This window comes from Sorex fumeus, unplaced genomic scaffold, assembly GCF_029834395.1.
Source record: "Sorex fumeus unplaced genomic scaffold, SorFum_2.1 ptg000124l, whole genome shotgun sequence".
NCBI lineage: Eukaryota > Metazoa > Chordata > Mammalia > Eulipotyphla > Soricidae > Sorex > Sorex fumeus.
Window position 1 is genome coordinate 312,985 of NW_026606181.1, and position 22,121 is coordinate 335,105.

A 22,121-nucleotide genomic window follows, 5' to 3' on the forward strand; every position below is an offset into this window, starting at 1 on the left:
TAGCAGGACCTAAATAATTTATTTTGTATTGCTTGTTATGAATGATTCTCTAAAAATGATCAAAAAAGGTTTCCTTAGAAGAAAAAATGTGAAGATTGTTGTATCACACCCTGGGACCACTTAGCCCTTGTATAAGAGATGACTAACATGTTACAGGTCGAGCCTTGCATGCCAATCCTTTTTTCATTGAGATTGGTTTCTTTCTACCTTCCTTCCTATCCAATGTGTGCTACTCCTGGTGCATCAGTGATATAGAGTGTGAGATGTCGCATTCACAGTCATGCACCCCAAGATTTTTTTTGGTTTTTTGAGCCACACCTGGCTCTAAGCTCAGACTCCTCCTGACAGGCTCTGGGGATCACCGGGAGTGCCAGGGCTTGAAGCTGGCCGGGCACCCTACTGCTGTGCTTTCTCTTCAGCCCTGAACCCTATTTAACCTCTTGCCGTAGGAAGGTGGTTTTTTTGTGGGCCCGGAGAGAGAGAGGGGGTAGAGCTCTTGCCTTGCACGCAGCCTGGCCCGGGTTCAGATACCCAGCAACTGTTGGTGGTTCCAAAGTCAAAAAAAATACTTCCTGTGCTATCTTCTGTAAGCTTTATTCTTTTCCCTTGGATCTTTACGAAATACAGAAAAAAAGTCGTCGATATTCCTTAACATAGGAAAAATGTTTTTTTCCCTCTTTACCTGGTCTGTCAGTTGACCTTCTACCATTTATTAATGATCACATTTCCCCGCTGTTCTGCGGTGCTATCTTTGTCATAAATCAAGTTTCACATATGCGAGATTTTTCTGAACTGTCATTTCTGTGTCTGTATTGTTCTTCCGGTATGTTCATTTATTTTTATATTAATTCATCCCCTTGTATTTAGTTGAGCACAATTCACTAACCTAGAATCTAGCTTTACTATGATATACAGTATATACTAGTGTGTAGCATGGCTTCTGCCACTTTTTCTACTTTTCACCTGAGAATTTTCATGTAATCCTGGGTATATAGATTAATAAAATAGACAAGTAAGAACAATTAGAGATAATTGTAACGAACTTTATTACTATTTTCTGGTTTGTTTTTGGGCTATACCCAGTGATGCTAAGGAGTTACTCTTGGCTTTGCACTCAGGAATTACTCCTGGTGGTGCTCAGGGAACCACATGGGATGCAGAAGATCAGATCCTGGTGGACCTCATGCAAGGCAAGCACCCTACACATTGTACTATTGCTCCGGACCCATGAAATTTATTTTTAATTAATTTTGAAATAGACCTGTTAGTGTTCAGGGAACTCGTGACTCTACTCAGGGTTTACTCATGGGGACCATCATGTGATCTGGGAATCAAACCCGGCCCTTCTACGTGTGAAGCATATGATCAGCCCTTAGCGCTCTCTGCCCCAAGGCATTTAATTTTAAAATAAGTTTTTGTTTTGTGACCACGACCACACATAGTGGTGTTCAGGGCTTACTCCTGCTTCTGCACTCAGGGATCACTCTTGGAGGTGGCTCAGGGGACCATATGGGGTGCCAGAGATAGGATGTGGGTTGGCCATGTGTAAGGCAAGCACGCTACCTGCTGTACTGTCTTTCTAGCCCCTGAAATACTTTACAAGTTAGGTGACCCGATTTGGGGTCACAGCCTACACTTAAAAAGACTAGGACTTGAAGGATTTTTAATTACAGCCTATCACTAATGTCTCCAGTTCAGAGAAAGATACAACTACGTTTTAGGTGAGTAGCTGGTGCATGATAACCAAGTAGGCTCCAAGATTGTGCAAACAGATGAGATAAATCTGTTGTGAGAAGCTAGTGAAGACCACGAATCCTTGATAGCTGATTCCTCTGTTCTAGCTTTAACATAATTTTCAGGAAAGAATAGAGAAATCCCCGTGATCTCGCCTGTCTTGCTCATTGTATTCCTGTGCTTGATACACAGTTGGTATTTAATAAGTATTTGTTAAAGAAGTACATGCGTATATGTACGTGTGCTTCTCCGATGGCATTATATAGTCAAGAGTTTGCTTTTACTGTAGATGCTATTAAGCTTAAAGCTACATTTTTAATAGCTTGTGGGCTCTTGCCGTTTCATTATTTTGCACATTACCTCCAGTCTTTTAGGAAATAAGTGCTTAGACTTTTTATATTGTAAACTTGTTAATTACCTGACAGTAATTGTAAAAGTTTGTCTGCTTTCTGTATCCCTAAAGAGAAATAACTTAAAAATTCCTCGAAACATTATCCTCATTATATTGAATTTCAGTTTGATAATATGTTCAGATTCTCCTATTTCAAAATACTCAAATTTTGTGGCGGAGAAATTGCCATATTGCCTTGTGTCTCTATTTTGGTTTTCCTTTCCTTCTTAAAGAGACAGGTGTTGTTAAAATTAGATAAGTGCATTTCTTAATTTTCTGCCCTAAATATTAAAATTCTGTTTTAATGCAGATGTGGAGTTAGAAGAAGCTATTAGAAGAAGTCTTGAGGAAATGTAATTACAGATATTACCACACAACATCAAGTGGCCTTGAAGATTCTCAGGATAATGAATGTTTGAGTTTGTTTTCTAAAGGAGCCCAGAAATCTGCTAGTACAGATGTATTTGAAACTTGGTTTTTTGGCGTTCCCATAACCAAAATATGGTACTTGCTTTGTATTTAAAGCTCTTTCAGAAAAATGTGCAGGTGAATAGAATACCTACAAATATAAATTGTGTATTCTAAAATGTAAACAGTTTCTAAGATAACTAAATTTATATTTAGCTTAAAGTTTTTCAGAAAATAGAAAAGCTCTTGACTATAGCTTACTTGTTTTCTTAATTGTATCAGATCTTTCATGCTATTTGTATGGTACAGATGCTTCTGTTTCGGTTTTGTTTTTTCAGAGTGAGAATGAATGTAAATAAAGCCATACCAGCTCGATATTTCTATAAATTCTATGTGGCAGTAATATACACCATGGCTATTTAGAAGAAAATAGTGAAAAAGAATGATAAAAACAGATTTAAAAAATATATCACAGTGTTCTACAGTGTACTGCTTTTTGAGTAGAACATTTCTGGAATAAAAGGACACAACCTGTTATTTTTTGAAATAATTAAAAATAATTTTCTGTTTTTTACCTGCTTAAATTTTGATGTGACTTGTATTATTTACAGCTTAAAGGGGTTTATATAAAAGTATTTGCATAGAATTAAACTTATTTTTAATAATGCGTCCTTTTTATGTATTTGTATAAGTATATAACCTCCAGAAATATTATTGAGTGTCCACTCAGGAATAATCTTCGTGACACTTCAAAGTTTTTATTTCATTTGAAATTTATCTTCATTTTAGTTATTCATCAGTTTTCAGTATCCAGCACTGGGTTTTACATATTTAAATTTCAAAGACTGAACCCCTTTGTGTAATTGGTAGAACATAATTGCGTCATTAGGGTGGGAGTGTGGCTGAGGAATTAGAACACATCTCTCATGTGTGTGTTTCTAGGTTTGATCCCTGGCTTGCCATGCATACACAAAATCACATAATCAGATTAAGATGAGCTTCTCATACTGTTTCGTGTGCTTGTTTCTTGTTGTTGACCAGAAATGTCATCTCTTTATATTTTTTTTGTAATTACCAAACAACATTTTCTACAAGTTCAATTTTTAAGGGGAGAAAAATCATTACTAGAAATGTATTTCTGGGTATTTTGGTGTGAAATAAAGTTCTGCATTTTTGTTACTCCTGTAGTCTTTTTTCAATTCACAGTGAAAATTTGCTGGTTTTTCATTCTCAAGAGGTCATTTCTGCCCTATTTGTTTGCATTTTTTTAAAAAAAGTAAATATTGCCAGCTTAATAATTTACCATTTTTGAAAATGAAGACTTTGTGCTTTGAAATTTGTGTGTTAAAAAGGTCGAGCCAAGCTGTAGGGGAGGTAGTTGTAGAACTGAATCATCAAGACATCTGCAGGAGCTTACTCGTTAATGCACAGAAAGATGTTCTGGATTGAAGAGTGCGGAAGCAGCTATGGGGGAAGAGGATCTAACAGCCTTTTAGGAGCAGTGAGTGGCACACACAGGTGTGAACTGTGCCGGGGTTCTGTTAAGTTTTTGTGGCGTGTACAGTAGAGTGAGTGAAGGTTTTCCCTGGAAAGGAATGGGATATTTCATCAGAACCCTTAAGACGGCAATTGGTTTGCTCAATGTCACTGATTATATTTCTGCTCCTTAACGAAAATCCTTTGAAGTTATTTAATAATTTGAAATTAATTCAGATATAAGCTGTAATCAGTGGATGGCGTTATAGAAGGCTATGAGTTACATAATTTTAACAAAATAAGTGTTTCCAGCATTGACTAAAATAGGTGTTTATCTTCACATCATTTACCTTCTTTAATGGTTCTTCCACACAAAAGTATTTATTGTGTATTTACCATGTGCCAGTGATGGTTCTACATAGTTGAATAAAACAAAGTCCGCACTGGATCTCTGGAACACACAGGGAGAAGGTTTTCATGATCTTAGGTAATAAAGTAGAGCTAACGGTGAATGACTAATGAAGGAACGGGAAAGATAAACTGTGTACGGATGAGGAAATGCTTTCTTGTGTGCCAGGTGGTCTCTCCGAGGAGTCCATTCTGGGAGCTTTGGGGCCCTTGGGGACCAGGCAATGTTGGGGATCGGGCCTGGGGTTCCTGTGTGTAAAGCAAATTCTCCAACTCTTTGAGCCCGAGGGAATGCTATTTGGAGTGGGTGGGGAAGAAGCAGGCAGTTTTTAATAGGGTAGGTAGGAAGGATCCTGTAAGCAAAGACCTGGGGAAGTTGAGGGAGTGGATACATGTCCATGCAGATGGTGCAGGGAGAGAGTATCCGGTGGAGGCTGAAAATGAGCTACTTAGCAGAAAAACAGTACAAGTCAGGCTCTCCTTCTTTGCACTTGTTTAGGATCACTTCAAACTACAGAGCCAGACCCTCCCCGCTACGCCCTCCCCCCCAAGAAAGAACTTAATATACTCATTTTTTAAAGGGGGTGAAGGATGTTGGACCAACACCTGTTGGCGCTCGGGGCAAGTCCTGTCAGTTGCATGCAAGCCAAGTGCCTGAATACCTGCAGTATCTCTTCAGCCCCTTGAAATGTATGTGTGTGTGTGTTTAATTGGAAGCTTTTTCTACAATACAGGTTTTGGTTTTTTTTTTTTTTTTTTTTTTTTTTTTTTTAGTGAGACACCATGAGGTACAGTTGTAGACTTACAAATTTTTGTGCTTGGGTTTCAGTTCTACAATGATCGGGTACCCATCCCTCCACCAGTGCCCATTTCCCACCACCACGGGTCCCAGTATCCCTCCCACCCCCCATCCCCCCCATCCCACCCTGCCTCTGTGGCAGGGCATTCCCTTTTGTTCTCTCTCTCCTTTTGGGTGAACAATACAGCTGTTTTAATTTGTTTTGGTTCTTGAGCCACACCTGGATGCTCAGAACTTAGTGCTGGCGGGTCTCAAGGAACCATATGGGATGCTGGGATGGAAGCTGGGCTGGCTGCATGCACAGCAAGTGCCCTACCCGCTCTGAAATATCTATTTATTTTGGTTTGGAGGCCACACCCAGTGATCCTCGGCGTCTGGCTCTGCTCAAAGATCATTCCTGGCATGCGTGGTGGACCATCTGTGGTGCTGGGCATGGAACCCACGTTGGCCCACGCAAGGCTAGCCACCTCCCCATTCAGATAGCCATACGGCCCCTCCCCCCAGATTCATTTGAAAGCAAGGAAAGGAGGTGAGATGGGATGAAGTCGGAGAGTAACAGAAGATGACGTCTTTGAATCAGTGAAAGTTCCTGAGAGTGAGTGTTGTGGTCTGCCTCATTTTGCACCTGAGTCCCTGTTTCGAGCTTGTGCAGGAAGGGCAAGACTAGAAGCAAGACGTCCAGATTGGAGGGTGCTGCAGAACTGACGGGGGTTTCCTCTGGAATAAAAGGCAGTGGGTTGGGGGAAACGTGGCTGTGTTCTGAAATTAGAGCCGACGGGATTTACTTGTGGACCTGAAAAAAGGAAAAACGACTTGACAGACGCAAACAATTCGCAGAATGTCTTCAGCTTCCCAGTTTGGATGATGATGTAATTCCCACCCAAATAGTTCCTTAGTGCTTGGGAGTCGGTTCGGTGGGGAGCTCACGGCGTCCGTTTCTGCTCGGGGCCTCGTCTCCGTTCCGGTACGCAACCGGGCTTTGATCTCTGATTAAAAGATGATCCAGCGTTAAACTCATGCCCTGGCCAAAAAAAAAATCTCTTGGCCGTGAGAGACAGGATGAGCTCTGGACTGAGTTGCCAGCAGAGGAGACGCCTGTTAGGGAGACTCCTCCTGGTGGTGCCCCCGGGCTCCTATTCTCTGGCCCTAGAGTCTCACCGGGCTGTGACCTGGGGGGTGACTGAAACTGGGTGTGAAAGGGCCCCAGAGACCCCTGACGGCCTGATGCCAACCAGAAAAATTGGGGGGTGGGTTGGGGGTGGGGGTGGGGAAGGTCATCGCAGGGGATGGGGAGGAGGAAGACTTCGCGGCTCGACCCCCAGGTGGCCAGGGGAGTGCGGGCTGGGGGGGTGCGTGTGTGGGGGAGGGGCTCGAGGAGCCCTTCCCCGCCCCCTCCCCCTTCTCCCTTCCCCTCCCCCTCCCCCTCCCGGAGCCCTGAAGCGTTTTCGGGTTCGGCTGAGCCCGCCGTGCGCGGTGGGGGTGGGGGTGGGGGTGGGGGGGCGACGGGTGGCGGGGGGATGAGGGGTCCGAGGAGCCCGCGGCCGCCCCGCCCCCACCCCGGCCCCGCCCCCACCCCCAGCACCCCGCGGGCGCTCGTGCCCTTGTTTGGCCACGCGGCGCGTCAGCGGGAGGGAGGCGGGCGGGGACGCTCGGGCGTGGGCGACGCCCCCCGCCCGCCCCCCGCCCCCCGGCCCCCTCCCCCTCCCCGGGCGGCCGCGGACGCGTCGCACATGGCGCAGGCGAGGATCAGCGCGAGGGCCAACGAGGGCCGCTTCTGCCGCTCGTCGTCCATGGCCGACCGCGCGGGCCGCCTGCTCGAGAGCCTGGACCGGCTGGAGCTCAGGTGGGCGCGCGGGGTCGCGCGGGGGTCGCGGGGTCACGCGGGGGTCGCGGGGTCGCGGCGCTGCCCCCACACGCGCGCGCGCTGAGCTGAGCTGAGGAGCCGCCGCGCGTCTCCCCCTCAGGGCCGGCGGCGACGCGGACCCCGAGTCTGACAGGAAAAAAGCCAAAAAACGCAAAAACCACGAGAAAGTCGCGCGCACCTGACTGGACGCGGGGGCCTGGCGGGACTTTCCGGAACCTTCTGCGCGCGCGGGTCGTCCCCTCAGGCGCCGCTTCCTTCTTCTCCTCTCCGGTCCGGTCCGTCCGTGGAGAATATCTGGGGGGCCCCCGGGGGACCCCACCCGCCGCCGCCCCCCGCGGCTGACGCGCGCCCGACAGCGCCTCACGCCCACCCGGACGGGCGACGCCGCGACTCTTCCCCCCCCCCCCCCCCAGAACCGCTTGAAGAGATTTTTTTTTTCAGTCAGAAATGTTTTTTTTTCAGTCAGAAATTTTTTTTTTCAGTCAGGCGGAGGCGCCCCCCACGTCGCTCGCCCGCGAGAGCCCCCCTGGGCGCGCGTGGACCTGCGTCGTCGGACGCGTCGCCACTGTGAGGCGACACCCCCGCCCCCCCCATGTCCCCGATTTTGCCCCACGCGTGTTTTCTGGGTCCGTTTTCAGAGTCCGTTCTGGACTCTGAGGAAAGAAAGCGCCGCGGGGACCGTCGCCCGGCGAGGGACGCGCTGCTCTGACAGGAATGACGCCGACCGACCGTCGCGGGACGGACGCTGAGGGGCTGAGCAAGGGCCGTGAGCACCGCGGACGCGCCTGGACAGCGACGGGTCCGAGGACGCCGGGTCCTAGCCACACGCCGCCCCTTGCTCTGAAGAGACGGACGAACGCAGCGAGGGGACCTGGACGCTTCCCGGTGACTGGACTCGTGTCGTCTCCCCCAGCGCGGCCTCAGAGGCTTCATGCCTCAGGAAACACTGTCACAGGCAGCAGCGGGACGAGCGATCCCCCGGCTCCTCCAGCGCTTCCGACTTGCAGATTTCAAACTTGAAGTTGGACCGTTTTCTAGGGTCTCTCTCCCAAAGTCAGAAAGAAAGATTTTTTTTTTCTTTCCCTCCCCTGGGAGGATAAGCTGATCTTCCTCTCCTGTCTTCCAGCTGAGTCATTGTCACCAACTCCTCCAATTCATGCCCCAGAGCCTGGGAGGCACAGAAGCAAGCAGTCAGTTGCTCATTTCTGACAGAAAGCTGCGGGAACTGGGAATTATGCTGACGTTTGATTCAGGGAACAAGAATCCTGATTACTGTTTGTGAGTGATGAATGCATCATTTGCTTGATGCGTGAGCTGAGGAGGAAGCGGATTGATGCCTCTAATTGTTCGTTTCACAAGACTGCTGGCAATGATAAACTTTTGTAAGCTTTACAGGGTTCTTAAAAAAGAAACAGAGCCTTCTCCTTTATGGTGACACGGGCTGGGAACTAAGAAAGTGCTTCAGCAGGTAAATACAAGGAAGAGAAAAAAATGATCGTGTCGATCCGTTAAACTCTACTTGAGGCAACATGGATAGTATCACAGAACACTACATTGTTGAAAAGAAGAATCTTACATTTTTAAAAATATGATGTCACTCAATTTCTTATTAAGAAAGCCGAAAAAGGCTGTGTATGGAGAAAAACATTTATACTTAGGAACTTGCATTTGCTGTTACTATTATTTACTTGGATTGGTTATTTGCTACTTTGGTTTCTTGTGATAGAAACTTTTTTTTTATATCTGAAAACAGAATGATGCAGTAGAGTCAGATGATGTGTTTAGAAACATGACAGGTGAAGTGTGAATTGGTGCTCCTAGTGCTTAAAATGCTTTAAAATGTTGGCAGGAGATCATATTTGACTTAAGAAATTTGATTTGTTCCTAATACTTTACGATGGCACTAACTTTTGCGGGACATTCAGGCAAAGGGAGGGTTTGTACCACGCCCGGTGATTCTCAGGGGCTATTCCTGGCTCTGTGCTCAGGAGTGACCCTTGGCAGTGCTGGGGAAATCATATGTGGTGCCAGGGATTCAGCGAGAGCTTTAATCCCTGTACACTACTCTCTCAGGCCCCGGCAGGATTTTTTTTTTAAAGCTCCATCCCATCTCCTTTGTTTTTTTTTTTTCCTCCCTTATAAAGATTATTACTTGTTGTGTAGGTTTTCAGCATCAAGGTCACTCCTAAAGGGAGTCTGATTTTTCCACTAAGAAAACCCTGTCTTAGTGGAAATTATATTATCTCCAGTCTCCAGGTTGGTAATTAAGTGAGGAAGTTAAATGATTTATCCTGGATCCCAGAACTAGAGAGGAACGAACTCCTTCTTTGGACCCAAAATAAACTCAGGAAGACTAGTTATAGAGCCTAATAATTTATGCCTGAATTTTCTTAATATTAAATGTGTTGGGGTCTGGATCATAGTACAGAGGTCGGGGCACATATGTGCCTGATCCAGTTCAGTCTCCACCATCAGGCACCATCCACCCCACCCCCTCACCCAAAACCCTCCACCCCCAGATCTTGCTAGGTGTGACCCTGGTGGTCTCTGGCAGGGCCTGAACACCATATCCTCAGGCCCTGGTTGAGAACTGCTGGAAGTGACCCTGTGGACCTCCGAATACTGCTTGGGAAGCCCTTCCCCCACTCCAATTCAGTGTGTCCTGTTTCAAAATGTAGGAATGATATAAGGATGGACAAGTGATTTCAAGATTAAAAGTTTACTTAAACAGTTGTTTAATTCAGTTCATGCAGCATACCCACTATGTAACAGCACTGAGTGACTCCAGAAGGCTCTGGAAGATTGTGAAGGCTGGGGAGGGGGAAGTGACAGCATGGAGATTGACTGTTGGCAGATATCCCCAAATGGGTCATATTGCGGCTCCCTTCCTTCCTATCAGTCATTTACAGTGGTTTACCCTGCACTCAGGGAATGAAAGGTTGAAGCCGGGGGTGATATGGTTCATTAGTCTGGGCTGAAATTTTCCTGTTATTTAAATTTTCTTAGGGTGTGTCAGTGTCCCAGGAGTCCACAAACAAGATGGTATCATGGTTAATACCTTGTAGCAGCCTGTAATTTAAAGGCGCACTTTTCAAATACATTGTTATTTGAGTCTGCCAAAAATCCTTTGAGGTCAGAGGGAGATTTGTACTATCTCTTAGACAAAGAGGGAGCTGAGGTCCAGAGAGATCACCTAAGGTCATATTCTCACAAGTCGCTCCCAGGACTAAACACAGTCCGATTTTTACACTAAAATATTTTTTTACACTAAAATACTTTAGTAAGAAATGAACATTTTGGTGAAGGTGAGGAAATCTATGAAATCTTATATTACCTAAAGTGTGTGCATGTGTGTGGGAGAGAGAATATGTGAGTGTGTGTATTTGTGTGTGTGCACGGCAAAGCCTGGCAAGCTCCCCGTGACGTACTCAATATGCCAAACACAGTAACAACAAGTGTCACGATGGAGACGTTACTGGGCCCGCTCGAGCAAATCGATGAACAACGAGAGGACCATGACTGTGACCATGACTGTGACCATGACTGTGTGTATGTATGTGTATTGCCAGAGATGCATTCAAGTTTTGACATGCAAAGTATGATGTGTTCTACCATTGTTCTACCTACCATACTGGTTTTGTACAGTATTCTTTTGATGTTGGGAAATTAATTGATAGGATTGTGATTTTAGGAACATCTTTTAAAAATTACTTCTTTCAAATAAATTCATAGTCTTCTTTACCCCTGCTTTTTTGTGGAAGCACAAAATCCTTATAAGCCTGAGGTCTGATTCTCCTAATAAGCCTGAGTTCATAAATGGTAAGCATGTATTAAGGATCATGAATCTTCTGTTGTGTGCACCAATTCTAAGCAGATTACACCTATTAAATCACGTCTCCGTTGGGGCTGAGGAGATCGCTCATAGGGTTGGAGTGTAGGTGTGGTAAGCTCAAAGCCTCAATTTTGATCCCTGGCACCTGCTACAACCACCACGGTAATATATGCAAGGAGGAGCTCCCAGGCACTCCTAAGAGTTCCTTCCGCCTGCAGAAATCGTTTTTTTATAATTTATATTGATGCTGTCAGTCACTGTGTTAGACTCTTTACCTACTTTTCTTCATTCAGTTACAACCCTCTTATTGTCCTGTTTCCTAGTTGAGGAAATTGAGGTAAAGGATTTAGTAGACTCAAGGTCACACAGCTGGTTGGTTGTTCCTGATTTGAACAACTGAACTGGAAGGACACTGCTGATTACACAGCATCCAGTAATAGAGAATGTAGCCACAGTCAAGATGACATGACTACTTTTGTGCCTCACCTAAGTCTCCCTTTTGATATGTAGGTTGTAGAGATATTTGAGGTGCTGGTCACCCGAGGGATCAGTTGAGAATATGTGCACTTCAGTTTTGCCCTCTGAAGTTGACTAAGATATCTTTTTGTTAGAGCCTACTTAGCTGTGATTTCATCCACAGAATTATTCAGGATCACGGCTCAGGCCAGCCTTGATGTGAGGGTAAATTCTTTCCCGATTTGGACATGTAGTTGCTTCCTAGATCTGTTAGCAAAAACAGGACTGCCCCTCTCCGCCAAGAGAAGTGTGGTCAAATGATGTATTTAGAAACATGACCCATAAAGTGAGATTGTCGAGCCAGAGTTCCAGAAGAAGATAATAGAAGAGAGTCAGGACCCTCTTTGTCTTTATTTTTTTCCTTTTTGGGTCACACCCAACAATGCACAGGGGTTACTCCTGGCTCTTCACTCAGGAATTACTACTGGCGATGCACGGGGGACCATATGGGACGCTGGGAATCGAACCCGGGTCGGCCGTGTGAAAAGCAAATGCCATACCCGCTTTGCTATTGCTCCAGCCCCCCTCTTTGTCTTAGAAGATAGAATTGCTAAGAATTTTTTGGAACCAATAGAAAGTTTATAGATAAAAGAGTATGGACAAGTTGAATGTAAGGATTTCAAAAGCCAAAAGCTATGATCCATCTAAGTGTTACTTTAGGAAAAGGAGAAAGAGAGCAAGAAGGAAAGTGCCCCCCCCATAGAGGGAGGCTGGGGATATGGGGTGGGGGGTGGGGGTGGGGAAACAGGAGACATTGGTGGTGGGAGGTGTGCACTGGCAGAAGGATGGGTGCTGGATCATTGTATGACTGAAACCCAGTTTTGAACAGCTTTGTAATGGTCTCTCTCATGGATATGCAATTTAAAAGCTTTTTTTAAAAAAAGTAATGTGGAGTTCATGCCCAGCTCAGTCAGCTTACCCAATGGCTGAATAAATAGCAGTACTCCTACATTTTAAAAAAAAGTATTACTCTAGGTAGTACTTATTAAAAAGGAAAATTGAAAGTACCAGATAATCCATACATTAGACAGACTTGCCGTGCCAAAAAGTGGCATTGGTCACCTCAGAGCAGAGGAAAGGGACCAGAGGTAAATGAAATGGTCTCCGCCGAAAGGATTGGGGTTTGAAAAGAATTATCCAGTACATAGGTCAAGGATAAAGAATGTATTATAAAGAGAGAATAGCAAATGAGAAGGACTTGATTCTGAAAACTCGTGGAATCTTTACATGCTGGGTGCTTGTTGCCTTTGTCAAGAGATGAAATGGCATAACATAAAAAATATATTTAAGAACTTATAAGTTTTCATAGGGAGTATGCCAAAGTAATTTCTTGCCTTGTAGGCAAAACAACAATAAAAGTTCCATCTAATTTTCTTTTGTTTCATGTAATGCCAAAATATTCTTTAAAATCAATTTATCTTAAAGTTACATTTTTCAAGAATGTCTCCTTAAAACCATTTTCAAAACAAACGAAAATCCTTTAGCATCCTCTCATTTGCCAATTGTGTGATTAACATGGCATTTAGATATTAGAGTCATGACTTGTATTTTAGCATAAATATAGTTTTGCCAGTTCAGTCTGTTTTATAGATGGTAAGCCATACTCTGGAGATTTGCTTTGTAAATGTCGAAGTGCACATCCTGACTGGTGCTGAAGAGGGCCTTGATTTTGTATTATTGCTGTTTTATAGGACAGTAGTCTTGGTTATATTTTGTAGCCAGATTTGTCATGTTACTAGCTCTTTGTCTTTCATAGCTCTTATAAACTGAGACTCTGAGATCTATATCTATATCTATTACATACCTATAATATTATATCTATATTTTATATATTGGATGAATAAAAAGATTCCTTTGTGGACCCTGTGGCTTTAAAGTTTAACTGTTCTATTTTGGGAGATAACAGGTGGGTGTCCAATGGGGAAAAGGCATATGTGTGGTGAGTGAGGAAGGGAGATCCTTATATGGACACATGTGAAAACATCAGTGAACACTGTTCCTTCTGTGCCTGAAATCACCAGTAGAGTTAGGGGCTGGAGTGGAGAGATAAACAGTGTTTAAAGCTCTTGCCTTGCACGTGGCTGGCCCAGGTTTTACCTCTGATGCCCCATATGGGCCCAGAACAGAGAACTAGAAATAAGTCCCTGCTCCGTGTGGCTTCTCCTCAGCCCCAAACCGCCTCCTCCCCATCCAAAAACAATGAGAATTAGATTATTTGTGATCATTTATTTCTAAGACCATTTGTATTGGTCTTTAGATTTGGAGTGACAAAAGCTGGCAATTTAGTTATAATTTAATATACATGAAGTAGAGCATTTTAGATATACAGTTTTTTTTTTCCCTTTTGCACTCAGGATTCCACAATCTAATTCTTAGAAACTGGGTGTACTCAGACATATTTTTTCTAAGTTCATATGTGTAAATAGTTGAATGAGGTAAGGGAAATAATCCTTCCATAGTTTAATTAGGGTCTTATACCAAAAACCTATAGAAGTGTTCCATTTAAATTCAGGAAAAGATAATGTTGCCTCCCTCTCACTCTCAGTAGCACTATTAAATAGACTACTGAGTGGTTTTTCATCAATCTTACAAAGGAAAAAAATAGGAAGTAATAGGGTTAGAAAAGAAGTGATAAAAACTTGTTTTTTAGAAGAATCAATAGGATCAAAAGACAAACCATTAATGATAATGATAAAGATTTACTTTCTTGGTAAACTTGATCCCAAGCTATTGGGCCTGGCCAAGGGCACAGCAGCAATTTTGGGGTATCTAGAAATCCGAAGATACCATCAGGCTGCTGATGCACTCACCTCACAGGTACAGGTTGACCTGCTGGTGGCACCATACCCCCTGCAGAAACATTTTATATCAAAACCGTAAACATTAACACTACTGTAGCGATAATAGAAATCATCATTAAAAATACTGAACTACAGGGCTGGAGCAATAGCATAGCAGGAAGGGTGTTTGCCTTGCATGCAGCGGACCCAGGTTCGATTCCCAGCATCCCATATGGTCCCCCGAGAGCACCGCCAGGAGGAATTCCTGAGTGAATGAGCCAGGAGTAACCCCTGTGCATCGCCGGGTGTGACCCAAAAGGCAAAACAATATATTTATATATATTGAACTATAATAAAATATTATTAAAATGTTAAATGGGGGACTAGAAAAATAGTACAGTGTAAAAGGCAATTTGTCTTTCACTGTTCACCTGGACGCAACCCCCAGCATCACAGCTGGTCTCCCTAGCCTCTCCAGGAATGGTTCCTGAGTATACAGCCCAGAATAAAGAGTAAGCCCTGAGTGCAACTGGGTGTCACACACACACACACACACACACACACACACACACACACACACACACACACACACCAGGAACCAGAGAGATAGTACAGGGTTTTTTTTGTTTGGTTTTGTTTTTTTGCTTTTTGGGTCATACCCAGTGATGCTCAGGGATCACTCCTGGCAGTGCTCAGGGAACATGTGGGATGCTGGGAATCGAACCTGGGTCGGCCACGTGCAGGGCAAACTCTTTACCCGCTGTGCTTTTGCTCCAGCCCCGAATAGTACAAGTTTTTAAGGCTTACAGCTGACCCTGTTTCTAATCTCTGACACCACATATGGTCATTCAGGTAGGTCATTCAAGCACTTTATATATACATATTTTTTTTAAGTGACTAAGAGTATAGCTTAATAGTAAAGTTCATGCTTTCCCACATGAGACCCTGGATTTGAGCTCTGTCACATAAACACACAAAGCTTAACAGTAACAACAAAAACACTTCTAAGAGAGAATCTGCTATGTAAAGAGGCACATGATACCAATAGATGGAATAATAATATTATACAAAGATTTCAAATTCACCTCAGTCTTTTAGAAACTCCATAAATTTACTCCGAAGTTCATATAAAGGAATAAAACTCTAAAGACCTGAATTATCCTTAAAGAGTAGGAGATCCAGAGAGATAGTATTGCAGGTAAGTTGCTTTGTATGCAGTCGACCCAGGTTCAGTCCCTTGCACTGCATATGGTTCCCTGAACCTTGTCAGGAGCAATCTCTGAGCATAGCCAAGGATGACCCTATGCTCCTTAATCCTCCTTATCCCCCATTGGAAGGCTGTTTCTTCCAAGTAGTAAAGGCATAATACACGACTGGTGCTAGTTTGTTTTTCTTAAATGACTGTTGGTATAATAATGGTCAAATATACAAATGAATGGAATACAGATTTCAGAGGTAGACAATGAACATATTAAATAAAGGATGCATTTTGATGCAGAATATTGGGGGGGGAATCATTATTTTGAGAAACAATGAAATCAATATTAACTACTTTAAGGGTGGAGTAAGTCATAAATTAAGGAAAGGTCAAAAGTTAATAGAAATGGGGCTGGAGCAATAGCACAGCGGGTAGGGTGTTTGCCTTGCACGCGGCCAACCTGGGTTCAATTCCCAGCATCCCATATGGTCCCCTGAGCACTGCCAGGGATAATTCCTGAGCACAGAGCCAGGAGTAACCCCTGTGCATTGCCAGGTGTGACCCAGAAAGCAAAAAAAAAAGTTAATAGAAATGTAGAAGACTGGCTTATGACGTAGATATCTGTCACTGTCACTGTCCTCCCGTTGTTCATCGATTTGCTCGAGCGGGCCAAGTAACGTCTCCATTGGAGACTTTGTTGTTACTGTTTTTGGCATATCAAATACGTCACAGGGAGCTTGCCAGGCTGTGCCGTGCGGGCGAGATACTCTCGATAGCTTGCCGGGCTCTCCGAGAGGGGCGGAGGAATCGAACTCGGGTCGGCCATGTTGGCTGCATGCAAGGCAAACGCCCTACCCACTGTGCTTTCAGAAGCCTATACCGTCAGGCAAAGGTTCATTTTCGACGTTTACCACCAGGCAAAGTAAGATCAGGCAAAGGTTCATTTTGACGACTTTAAAGTAAGGATCTTTGTTCAGTGAAGGACGTCCCAGACAAAGTTCCTGTGCGATCAGATGAGTGATGATGGCTGCAGTGTCTGTACAAAGGCAGTGGGTTAGTCCATTAAGTATGCACATCAGCAAGAAAGCCTGCTTAGAAAAGACAGGGGGCCAGGCCGATGGCTCAGTAGCAAAAGTGCCCGCTTTGCAAGTCCGAGTTTGGTCTCTGGTGCTGTCCACATGCATCAGGCATGGTCCTGGCGGCTCTAGTCTAGACTCCTAACACCACAGAGCAGGGACCACCTGGCGCACCATCGTAAGGTGGCATGAGTGCTGCAACAGCTCACCCTCGTGAGCACAGGAACCAAAGGTGTGCAAGCAAAGCAGCCCAGAGTTCCACTCTCAGAGAGCGTGTGCGTGTGTGTGTGTGTGTGTGTGTGTGTGTGTGAGCACCACTGTTGTACCCACCCAGCTGCGCTACAGCCAGAATATGCGTGAGGACCACAACTAAAGGAGTAAAACCACCAGTGAGCACATGATGCCGGTACCACAACTGAGGGGTACACGTCCATGGCAAGCACCACAAGCCACCCCCAGTCATCCCAGCAGAAGGGAAGAAAATGAAAGGACGAGGGAAGAAAAACTTAAGTAGGTGGCCCAGGGAGATGGCTGAGCGCATGCTTTTCTTGTGGGAGGCCCAGATTTCTTCTCCAACACAGCCTGTTCCATGAAGCACTGCCACGTAAGACCCCAAAAACCAAAACAAGCCAACAGAGCCCAGACTATAAACAGGCTACCAAGTATACAAAGAAAAGTCCACAATTATTAGTAATGAAAGAAAGGCCAATTCAATATTGATTCAGCACTGTACAGCTCTACATGTATTAGACTGGCAACAATTTAAAAGCTGGGAAATGCTGAGTATTGGTCAGAATGTGGAGATACAGGGGTTCCTGTTTTGCTGCTGAAGTACAGCCTCATGCAACTCTGCTGAAGAACAGTCTCTACTGACTCCAGTTCATCCGTCACTGTCCTCCCGTTGTTCATCGATTTGCTCGAGCGGGCCCAGTAACGACTCCATTTTGAGACTTGTTGTTACTGTGTTTGGCATATCGAATACATCACAGGTAGTTTGCCAGACTCTGCCATGCGGGCGAGATACTCTCGGTAGCTTGCCGGGCTCTCCGAGAGGGGCGGAGGAATCAAACCTGGCTCGGCCGAGTTGGCCGCACGCAAGGCAAATTCCCTACCTGCTGTGCTATCGCTCCAGCCCTGACTCCAATTCATAGAGTTTTAAAACACTCCAAACCTGTGTCTTAGCAGTTTGATCCTGAGATATTTCTCAGAGACAGGTTTATAAGGGGACATGTGTTCACTGAAGCTATAGGGAAGGGAGATTTTTCTTTTTTACCCTTCTAAGTTCTTTTAGATGTTCTGATAAATTGAAGGAAAAAAAACATTTGATTTCTTATTTATGTGGTGACAGCCCCCAATAAGAAGTTGATCACTTGAGTTATGGGATGGGTAGAGTTCACTCCTGGGGCTTTGAGGGATGAGGAGGATAACAAGAGCAGATATTTGATATAATTAGATGTTCATCCTACCATACAGATGGGTCATTCAGATACGAAGTTATCTTTGGTAATAAAACAGCTGGAGATTTCTGTGCCAGACCACCTTAATTGCTTTCGGCTTGAAATTATCTGCTTTTCAAAGTGACACATTTCTGTGATGGCCTGTACTGACGCCCACCAAAAGATTATGCTGATGGAAACTGGGAGTGGTGTGGGGGAAGGAGTGGAGATAAAATCAGGTGGCTACACTGGTGGAATATCCAGCAACTAGAAACTTCTGCGTAGATGCACGTATAGGGGCCTGCATGACTTTTATCAACAGTGTTGAGCGCTGAAAGAAGGAATATAAAATGAAAACAAATGAATACACAAATACAGAATAGATTTGGTTCAGACAGATACAAACAGATTAACACCAAATAGGGCTCCTTTATAAACTGGGAGGAAACCAGAAGCCGGATAAGTGGATAGAGTCTAGAAAAAATAAAAGAACAGAAGCATTTTTGGAAAAATGTTCCTAAATGATCTTTAAACTGTTTGGGGTTGTACTGAACGACAAAGGTGAGAAAAGCTAACTCTCCGTGTTTTGTTTTCCCTGTTTACGTAGGGTTGAAGCTTTGAGAGATGCAGCAACCGCTGTTGAGCAGGAGAAAGAAATCCTCCTGGAAATGATCCACAATATCCAAAATTGCCAGGACATGAGGCAGATCAGTGACGGTGAGAGCGGCCCCCACAGGAGGGGGCTTGGCTTCCACACTCCTCTGAGGGATCTGTGATTGGAGCGGGCCAACTTCTGCCTAATTGACCTAAGACTTTAGCATTCAGTGTCAGCTCTGTTTCCTACCAAACCTTACCCCCAAATCATGCTTTGGCTAGACTAGAGCCTTCCTCTGGGGTCCTGGCTGAAAAAGACAGAAAAAGATCTGGTCCCCAGGAGGCAATGAGGCCATGTTGGACAGCGGTTTCACATTCTGCATTTCCGGTCTTTAGAAACTCAGCGGATTGTGGGAAACATAGAAGCAGAGGGAAAAGGTGAGAGATTGGAAGCAGAGAAGATAAAAGATGAATTGAGGTGTAATTTTAGAGGAAGTGGAGAAAATGCAGAGACAGTAAATGTTGACACCCTCCCTAGAGTCCCAATGAATGTCTGCCATGGAGAAGCAGGTCCCTGTGGTTTATTTATTTATTTTTTTCATGTTGGCACTGAACTTCCTAATTTGGCTTCTTTGATGCTTCATAGATAGGTCAGTAGGCCAAGCAGCTGATGTGAGTGCAGTCTGATGCCAGACCAAAACTCTGACTCATCCATGAGACCAGGGTCTAGTCAGACTCTTCTTCATCCTGGCCAAAGATTCATGAATTAGGAAGAAAATTGCAGGACAATTAGGAGATTGTTGACTTCTTCTTACTCAGTGAGATGCTGATCATGCCCTTTTCTCCCATCCTTGCTTCTGTGTTGCACAAGAATTACCTCAGTTGTCTTCAGTCACTGGTACAGACCCATAAGGATAGATGAGCTGAAAACTACTTTGATCTTGGTTATAACTGCTGGACCATGGATTTGTACATTGTGTAAAAGTCTGGTGCTGGTGTGCAGGTGTAGAAAGGTTGCAGAACACTGGCTGAGACCACCAACTCACTTGCATTTATCTGGAGGTACTGGAGTCAGTCGCTACGTAGGGCATAGACCAGCTCTTCTCCACTCTCATGCCTCTGTTTCTCAGCCAAAATCACAGCAGCATAGTCTGATAAACAACCAGAGTATGCCACTCCAAAGTATGTCTCTTTGGATAAGGATTATGTCGGGCTGATTATTATTTTGTTTTTTGGGCCACATGAGGTGATCCTCAGGGTCTACTTCCGGCTCAGTGCTTAGGGTCACTTCCAGCGGTACTTGGGAAGCGATACGTTTCTGAAGATCGAACCCAGACCTCCTGCACGCAAAGCATGTGCTCTGTCCACTGGGCTATCTCCTTTATGTTTGGGCTGATTCTTTTTTGAGAAGTTGAAGGAACCAGAGATGATCTGAAAACAAGAGTAGAAGTAATTGTTTTATAAGAAAACTTTACATGTATGAAGAAAATCTCTGTAGCTCCTCTGTACCATGAAAAGAAGTATGTCTCTAAACCATAGGAAACTCATCGGTGAAGAAGGCATAGACCTATAGTCACATAACCAGCTTGCCTTTCTATTTTCTTCCCATTTTTTTTAACTGTGCCCTTTCTCCATATCAGCTTCCCCTTCCCCAGCATCTTTCTTTTGTCTCTAGTTGAAGATGATGTTTACAGTGGTTTGGGCCATCTTGGGTTTCGGCTCAGTATCTTCAGCTGTCTCCCCTATATATATTGATAAACCGACCTGTTTTTCTCTTGCTAATTTGTCTTTTATTTTGATGGAGGGGGTTTTGGCCACGAACTCAAGAAAATCGAGGGAATGACAACTTCCTCCCTCTTCATACACATCTTTACAGAGATTCACAACTTCACAACATACGATCTGTGAATTTGTAATCAATATGAAACTGGACTTGATCTCTAGCTCCATTAAAGATGCATTCCTGCCCAAACTTTTACAGTCATGACTGCTTGAGTCACCTGATATCCCATGTATAAAAAAATTCCAGGAAGAAATATTCTACAGATTCCCTTTGTAGTATAGTGGAACTTTACCAATTAATCATACATGCTATAGTTTTTTTGTTTGCTTGTTTGTTTTGCTTTTTGGGTCACACCCAGTGGTGCTCAGGGGTTACTTCATGCTCTGCTTTCAGGAATTACTCGTGGTGGTGCTTGGGGGACCATATGGGATGCCGAGGATCAAACCTGGGTCGGCCGAGTGCAAGGCAAATGCCCTACCCGTTGTATTATTGCTCCAGCCCCATACATGCTATAGTTTTAACTTTTTTTTTTTTTTCTTTTTGGGTCACACCCGGCGATGCACAGGAGTTACTCCTGGTTCATGCACTCAGGAATTACTCTTGACGGTGCTCGGGGGACCATATGGAATGCTGGGAATCGAACCTAGGTTGGCTGCATGCAAGGCAAACGCCCTACCCACTGTGCTATTGCTCCAGCCCCTATAGTTTTAACTTTTGCTTTTAAAATGTTTATAGAGGTTAAGGTACTATTCTTGACATGTGGCCCATCCCAGTTCCGTCCAGGGCAGCACATATGGTCACCTGAGCACCTCCAGGTGTGTTCCCTGAGCACAGAGCCAGAAGTTACCCTCAAACACCACCAGATCTGGTTTAAGCATTCCATTCCCTCCCACCACCAAATTTTATAGCAGAGTAGCTTATAGAAAATATGTTCAGCAACAAATGAAAGTCTAATGCTCTTCACATGAGTAAGCTTTATTCATATCTCAAACTTTTTATGTTTAGGAGAAAGAGAAGAATTAAATCTGACTGCAAATCGATTGATGGGACGAACCCTCACCGTTGAAGTGTCAGTAGAAACGATCAGGAACCCGCAACAGGAAGAATCCCTAAAGCATGCCACCAGGATTATTGATGAGGTAGTCAATAAATTCCTGGATGATCTGGAAAATGCCAAAAGTCATTTAATGTCTCTGTACAGCGCATGTTCATCTGAGGTGCCGCCGGGACCAGTAGATCAGAAGTTCCAGTCCATCGTAATTGGCTGCGCTCTTGAAGATCAGAAGAAAATCAAGAGAAGATTAGAGACTCTACTTAGAAATATCGAAAACTCCGACAAGGCCATCAAGCTGTTGGAGCATACTAAAGGAGCTGGTTCCAAAAATCTGCAGCAAACTAACGAAAACAAATTTAATTAGAGCACTTGCGAATAATGACACAAAAAATTCTAAAATACGAGGCTGGGAAGTGGCTCCGCAGTAAAGCACATGCCTTGCATGCCTGAAGCCTGGGCTTAATCCCCAGAACCACACAAGAAAACACATAAAAATATTAAATAAATGGATACTACTTTACGTGATAACTACTTTATTAGGCATAACCACTCATTTTATACTGAGAGCTGTTTCCGATGTGGAAAAAAAATTTCAGCTGTCAGTTTTGTGAATAATAAAATTAGAATGATTTTAATTATCTCTCTAGAAGTTTTTAGATTGTTTTTGTTTTATACTTGGACCCAGAACCTCCTGGTGTGTGTGTGTGTGTGTGTGTGTGTGTGTGTGTGTGTGTGTGTGTGTGTACTTATTATGTGGCTAGAAGGAAGTGGT

At 44.3% G+C, this 22,121-nt stretch overlaps 2 protein-coding genes across 2 annotated transcripts in view; both read left to right on the forward strand.

Moving 5' to 3' along the window:
- Window positions 1-3,639, forward strand: part of ZNF451 (zinc finger protein 451) — an 83,800-nt gene extending 80,161 nt beyond the window's left edge. Inside the window, exon 15 of the mRNA XM_056137380.1 lies at window positions 2,436-3,639. Within this exon, the coding sequence (XP_055993355.1) occupies window positions 2,436-2,482 (47 nt within the window). The 3' untranslated portion in view covers window positions 2,483-3,639. The remainder of the gene's footprint in view (window positions 1-2,435) is intronic.
- A 3,282-nt stretch (window positions 3,640-6,921) lies between these two features.
- Window positions 6,922-21,989, forward strand: BAG2 (BAG cochaperone 2). Its single transcript, XM_056137386.1, has 3 exons — window positions 6,922-7,059; window positions 18,526-18,635; window positions 21,301-21,989. Exons 1-3 carry the CDS (start codon window positions 6,947-6,949, stop codon window positions 21,711-21,713), a joined length of 636 nt encoding a protein of 211 aa, XP_055993361.1. The 5' UTR covers window positions 6,922-6,946; the 3' UTR covers window positions 21,714-21,989.
- Window positions 21,990-22,121: the final 132 nt, after the last annotated feature.

Excerpts from the sequence above, each read along its gene's own strand:
- BAG2 (XM_056137386.1), top strand. The coding sequence starts at position 6,947 with ATGGCGCAGGCGAGGATCAGCGCGAGGGCCAACGAGGGCCGCTTCTGC. Across the intron at positions 7,060-18,525 it reads CTGGACCGGCTGGAGCTCAG|GGTTGAAGCTTTGAGAGATG; the intron begins GTGGGCGCGCGG and ends CTGTTTACGTAG. Across the intron at positions 18,636-21,300 it reads CATGAGGCAGATCAGTGACG|GAGAAAGAGAAGAATTAAAT; the intron begins GTGAGAGCGGCC and ends TTTTATGTTTAG.